This window comes from Silene latifolia, chromosome 9, assembly GCF_048544455.1.
Source record: "Silene latifolia isolate original U9 population chromosome 9, ASM4854445v1, whole genome shotgun sequence".
NCBI classification, from domain to species: Eukaryota; Viridiplantae; Streptophyta; class Magnoliopsida; order Caryophyllales; family Caryophyllaceae; genus Silene; species Silene latifolia.
Window position 1 is genome coordinate 134335174 of NC_133534.1, and position 7250 is coordinate 134342423.

The window sequence follows — 7250 nt, forward strand, 5'->3', positions numbered from 1 at the left end:
CTCTGCAACACTATTTATGTGGTCCCCTTTCTCCACTAACCCATTTTGTTACCATTTTATCTCACAAAATATCCGTCACAAATGGTAACCCGTCACAAGGGAGACCAATTGATTAGGGATAATCATTATTTGTTGGGGTCCATTGTATTTTGGTCTTTCTTTTACTTGATTGGCTAAATGGCCTAAATCAAATGTTTTTGTACTACTACTGCTAGTGCTAGTTGCTACTAGCCTAGTACTACAATTTCACTTGTTAGTTGTTACAGCATTAACTACCTTTCATGACCCAATCTTATCATCTCTACCTCTTACACCTATAACTTATGATGACCCATCATTTGTCTCTTTCACAACTTTACTGCCTTGTTATTTATTTCTCTTAACTTCATGTAGTATTATACAACACCATTCATTGGCACTACCAAAGGGTAAGGCCTCTTTAGACGTGGGGGACTCCACTTGCTCCGTGCTGCTTGTTGCACATTTTTATCAATTAAAACATCCCAAACTCCATGGTAAATCTCTATGTTACTGTCTTCATCTTGCTGCTTCTGAATTGCTGCAATGTCATACTTGCAGATCAGAATGAGGATAAAATCACATATTTACCAGGCCAACCAGAAAATGCAGATTTTGCACAGTATTCCGGTTACGTGACAGTCAATAATTCTGCTGGAAGAGCATTGTTTTATTGGTTAATTGAGTCTCCTTCCTATTCTGATACAAACCCTCTCGTTTTGTGGCTCAATGGTGGCCCTGGTTGCTCATCTGTTGCCTATGGAGCTGCCGAGGAGATCGGTCCTTTCCATATTCAGAATGATGGCAACACCCTTTACTTGAACCCATTTTCTTGGAACAAGTGTAAGTCATTTTTTGTGTAATTATTTGTCATTCATAATTTTTGAATTCTGATTTGATCACATAATATGGTGCTTTGAAATAATGTTGGACAGTGGCAAACTTGCTGTTCCTTGAATCACCAGCAGGTGTTGGCTTCTCATACTCAAATACTTCATCTGATCTGTATACTGCTGGTGACAGCAGCACAGGTAATTTAATTGATGGACTATACTCATTTCATATTTTTACCAAATCTACTTTTTCTTTTTCAACTTAATTAGCTGGTATCCCAAGGAATCCTCAAATCTCAATTTGGCTAATAGTTTTATGTGAAATTTTTTGTAAACAATATACCTTTATCCATTTTATAATTATCATGTGCTATTTACACGTTGGCAATTGTTGGTTAATTATCCTCTTTTTATGAGATACTGTGATTTTGATGTGCAGCTGAAGATTCATATACATTTCTTCTCAGATGGTTTGATAGATTTCCTCAGTACAAGTACAGAGAGTTTTACATTGCCGGGGAAAGTTATGCAGGTGCTCATAGACTTCATTCCGACCCATATTTTTCATTATGAATTGGAATAATCGATCTAATCCATATACATACATACGGACGGAGTCTAATTTATGCTCATCTTTTGGTGATCTATTGTCAGGCCACTATGTTCCCCAGTTGTCACAACTTATTTACAGAAGAAACAAAGGAATTGTAAATCCAATTATTAACTTCAAGGGCTTTATGGTATGCGTTCTCCAGCCTCAGCTTGTAGGACTTTGGTTGCTCTCGCAGGTCAGACTATCCCATATATGACTCACTAATCCATCTGTGTTTTGACTAATGTCTACCAGGTGGGGAATGCTGTGATAGATGACTATCATGATTACATTGGTACATTTGAGTACTGGTGGACACATGCCTTGATTTCCGATTCAACCTACAGGAACCTAAGAAATTCTTGTCTATCTGGATCATCTCAGCACCCATCAGCTATATGCAACAAGGCTCTAGATGCTTCAGATGCCGAGTTTGGAAATATTGATCCGTACAGTATTTTCACTCGTCCCTGCAATTCTACCACAACCTTGAAGCGCAGGCTAAGGGGTCGTTATGTAAGTGACCGTTTTGCATTTTGCTATCGCGTTTTGTATTTTACTTGCCCATTACTTCGTCAAAGCTTCGATACTTCGTAATTTTTTTTTTTTTTAAACTGAACTTTGCTTAACTGAACTCAATTGAAGTGATAATGGGCTGATCTAGACGGAATCGATTTTTTATGTTAATCTGTTACGAAACTCACTAACTGAAATGTATTGAACTAGAATTTAACAGGGCCTCAGTTCAAGCATTGTGAGTTGCATGTGAAAGTTTTATGTTTTGTACTTGTGCATTACTACTTACTAGTGACTAGTAGACCTTGCAAAAAGATCATGCGAGTTAAGTTCAAGCCACTGCAGGTGCACTATTATCACTTCATTTCTAGAATGTGTCAGTTCATGTTTGGTTCTTTCAGTCCGGGGTGATTTTGGGTCATAGTTATTAGTTTTTTTGTTTCAAATCAGTCATATTTGGGTTAGGCCAGTTTTAACCAAGCGAGCCAGTATAGCGCAAACTACAAACTTACTATTGAATGGTCCCGTCAGCATGCCGAGTAACATACTTTCCAGCTTGTTGAAATGAAAGTTTTTTCTATTTTTTAGCTGCATAATGTTGCTGGAGGGACACCAAAGGATCGTTTTAGTCTTCAGTTCTTCACAATATCATCAATAATATACCTTTTTGATTTTTGATTCCATTTCAGTCTTGATATGACCTTTATTTCCCGTTATATCTATTCCCCACTTCTTTTTCAACAACCTTGCCACCTGGCAATAATTTGTACTTATGAGCTAAACAGAATAAGTCACCGTCAATATTGATTGATTGTTGTCGTAAAGGTGAAAACATAATGTTGTTTACAAACTCTAGTAAGCAGCATTACGATCAATGTATGGATGTGAAAATGTCTCTTCTGTGCTGCATTTATTCTTTGGATTTGCCTCAGGCGTGTAACTTATTTACTATTTAGTTGCCATAACTTAAAACAACTCAAAATCATATATGAGACGATCTTAGAATAGTCTTTACTTCCTAAAGAGGTTTTGTACTTTTTTATCAATACTCCTTAGGCTCAATTTTCTCATTGAATCCTTGTTTAACTCTCTTTCAAAGGTTTGCCATATTTTTTTGTGTGTGTGGTTGTGGTAGACTGGTAGGGGTGGGGGTGCGCAAAATTTGTGATTTTCTCTATACTTTCATTGAATATTTAGCAACTATTGTATATTTTGCTAGGCCTAAGGCCATAATTGCCAGAGTTCCCCTCCTCTTACTGCATCATAGGGATGATAAGTGTTTGTAACTAAAGTGATTGTTTCAACCAGCCTTGGATGAGCAGAGCATATGATCCATGTACGGAGACGTACTCAAGTGAATATTTCAACCTTCCTGAAGTTCAAGATGCTATGCATGCTAATGTTACCAAAGTTGCTTATCCATGGAGCACTTGCAGGTAGGTTACTATAGCTTAAAACTTTGCGGTAGTCTAGTACTGTGATTTGTTATGATTAACGATAATTAAACCTCCATAATTTCAGTGATATAGTAGGAACTTATTGGGCTGATTCACCACTTTCAATGCTTCCAATTTACAAAGAACTCATGGAGGCTGGTTTGCGGATATGGGTATTTAGGTAATTTACTGCTCTTGTAGTCTTCTGTACAAAATTTTCAGTGTCTGAATGCTGAACTGCCTGAGAATACTCCATTTGTCCAAGAGACCGTTTTTCTTCGCTTCCAATTTAGGGGTATCCCAGAACGACTGTTTGTACAGGCACTGATTGTTATACGAGAGGAGTTAACATTTACTCTTTAGCCAAACATTATCGTGCACATGTCAGCTAACTTAGCTGATAAGTCAACGAGTCATGGTATTGACGACCTGTTTTGGAAAACTGTCAACATCAAAACTACCCTTGTGGCTCACTTTACGACCCAAATTAAAGAAAGCGAAATCAAACAGTCACTCAGGGACAGGGGGAGTAATTGACTAGTACAGTAGTACTTATTACTAGTTTTGCCTTTTCGGTTCTTTTTTTCATATTTTTGTAATTTCAATACCTTCATGATGTTTATGTGAACTTTTTTATTAGTTTCTCTTTGATGTAGTCCAGGATATGATTTCTTGTTTAGTAAACTGAACTAATCAAGCCGGACTTCTAATTCGTGCAGCGGGGACACTGACTCAGTAGTACCCGTAACTGCAACCCGATACTCGATCGATGCGTTGAAACTCCCTACTGTGATCAAGTGGTACCCTTGGTATGACAGGGGAACGGTAAGTCCTTGAACAAGTCCATGCCAATTTCTTCTAAAAATCAATTACCAAAATCATTTTGAAAAGTTTCATCCTTTGGTTTTCATCAGGTTGGTGGATGGAGCCAAGTGTACAAGGGTTTAACCTTTGTGACGGTTACCGGAGCAGGACATGAAGTCCCTCTTCATCGTCCTCGACAAGCCTTCATTCTTTTCAACCATTTCCTCAAGAACAAATCCATGCCATTTGTCTAAAACACTACCCAAGTGAACAATCTATTAAACAAAACTATTACTGAATTGCTTATTTTATTGGGGGTCTGGGAAACCAAAACAAATAAAACCCCTAATTCTTTGCTCATATATCATATTTCATAGTTGTTCTTTTAGTTTGGACATCATTTCTTTTTTTGCATTATTTTTTTGAGGCAAATGTATCATATGATAATTTTTCCGTCAATCGCAGTCTTTTTTTCCCTCTTTCTTTTTGACAAAGTATACTTGCATATATCTAAAACTAGGTACCGGCAGTTTGTCATGCTCCCTCCAATCAAACCAGGGTAGTCTAGGTCGAACTATAAGGCTGCCGTAACAAGTGGTAATCAAATTACACGACGAACGTGTACGACCACAATCACTCCCTGAATCATAAATGTGCACATCCCCCTTGTGACGGGTCCAGAAGGGGAGACTCAACGGACGGCCCTCCTAGTACGACGGTGTCAAAGGAACCCAATTACTCGTACCAGTACCCCAACAACAAAGTCCACGCCAAGTCAATTATACTCACTAGAAGACCAATATCACAATTATACTACATCGATATCCATATTCCTCATCATATACTACAATTTATTGTCACATAAACCAACAATAACCATAAGACTCTTAATATAAGAACACATAAACAACACAAAATCCTAAGAGCTAGTAGAGAAAGTCTCTACCTTTTAGCATTTTTTCAAAGCTAGCAACAATCAAAAGCGGTCCATGAATCAACAACCAAGCAATCAAACCGATTCTTCACAAATCCGGCACCTATATGAACATATGAACATATAATATACTAATTCCCCAAAATCTAGGGTTTGGTCTCATAAGACTCAACAACATAAGAAAATGTTAGGTTCATATACCTATTATTAGACTTTTCTAATGATGAACTAATTAACATTTTAATATGAGTTCTAAGGATCTAGTGCATGCATAACTAAATAAGATAAAAATAAGTAAACAATGGTTCTTACATTGTTTTTGGTTCGAAAATTAGGGCACAAATAAGGTCACCTTCCTTATTTGTTCTTGAACTTAAATGTAATGGATGATCCTCCAAAATCCCAAATATAGAGATCCTCCTCTTGTTGCACCCAAAATAAAAACCCTTAAACTAGTATATTAACTAACTAGATTAATATACTAGTATCCTTAAAATAATTCTAATAATATTCTTATTACTACACTAGTAATCTTATATATTGATATTAGAATTTTAGATGAACAATTTTAGAGTTTCTAAACCATTTTAGATAGATGTGTTTTTGGAGAAGATGAATAAGACTGATGTAAAATTGCCTAGCTCAAAAATAGAGAACAAATTCTCTATTTGATGAAGGGGTGCCGGTTTAGGGGGGTCTAGAAGGCCAATGCATGGCCTTCTCCCTTTTCCTTTCTCTTTTCTGAATCCATAGGTATGTAAGGCTATTATAGAGTAGGAATGATTATGTCAATTTTAACTATTAAAATGAATCACCCACTATCCACTACAACCCCTCCATTTTCGGTCCATTACATAAAATGGACATCCATTTTATTTTGTCAATTTGTCATTTGTCACACAATGTGTCACATGTAGCATGTTTTTAATTAATTCTAATGCATATTTAACATATTAAATATCATCACCACTAAACTAAAAGAATAAGAAATCCTGAATGTTTTCCCGCTCAATTGATTGACTATAGTGGTGGGTCATGCTAAATATTAATCTAGTATATATATAAAAGAGAGTTTTTTCAAGTGATTCTAGAGCGTCCACATCATCAAAAAATAATTTAGGAAAGTTTTATAAATAATATTTTCCACATAAAAAATAAAGTGGAGAATCTTTTAATTATTATAATATCTATATTTCCTATTTTATATTCATGAGAAGTTTCTAATTTTTATATAAAAACTTTGACATTTCATTTGGCAAAAAAATGTTGTTATAAAAATTATGAAGATAATATAATTAGATTCGTGGTAAAAAATGATTTCATTAGAGTATAGATTTCATATGATTTGCACATACGAGTATTAAAGATGGTGTACTTCTTTTAATATGTTATATGTCCCACATTGAAAAACAATGTTAGTGTGGTGATTATAATACGTATAAATTATAGAATTGTCCCACATCGAAAGATTAATATAAGGTGGGTGATCCTATGATTATAAATAGAAGTCATCATTGGAACCTATATAACAACCAAAAACTTTTTGAGCCTCTTCAGTATTGTTTTGGAGAGCTCTTAAGAGTTTATATCATTATCTTCACAGTATGATATATTAATATTTTTTCTATATTATGTATTATATTCAAATGATGTTTATAATCTTTATATAAAACCTTATACATCTCATTTGCCAAAACATTATTAGTAAAAAAAAAACATACGAATATTAATAAATAGTACTTCCTCCATTCAAGACCAAATACAACATTTTCATTTACACACTTGCCAAGACACAAATTACAACGTAAATATCTTTAAGTTTACATTATAAAAAATTTAAAAATTTGATATTCTCATTGTACTTTATAGGTGAAGCAAATAATATTCCACATGACCATATTCCGTCTTACGTATTGCAAGGAATCATAAAGATTCTATTCGTTCATGAATAATGTAAAAAAAAAAAGAATGTTGTATTTGGTCTTGAATCGAGGGAGTATAGTATTTGCTCATTATTATTAACCCGAGTTAGATGTCGAATTATGTGCGAAAAAGATGGTGTATTTCTAAGTATGTTATTTGTCCCACATTTAAAAATATGTTGGTGTGGTGAATAT

General features: G+C 34.9%; 1 protein-coding gene across 1 annotated transcript; it reads left to right on the plus strand.

Moving 5' to 3' along the window:
• The first annotated feature begins 349 nt into the window (after positions 1-349).
• LOC141600087 (serine carboxypeptidase-like 27) lies at positions 350-4693 on the plus strand. Its single transcript, XM_074420272.1, has 9 exons — positions 350-861; positions 954-1049; positions 1291-1383; positions 1506-1591; positions 1699-1959; positions 3268-3395; positions 3481-3576; positions 4115-4220; positions 4310-4693. Exons 1-9 carry the CDS (start codon positions 513-515, stop codon positions 4451-4453), a joined length of 1359 nt encoding a protein of 452 aa, XP_074276373.1. The 5' UTR covers positions 350-512; the 3' UTR covers positions 4454-4693.
• The last annotated feature ends 2557 nt before the right edge of the window (positions 4694-7250 follow it).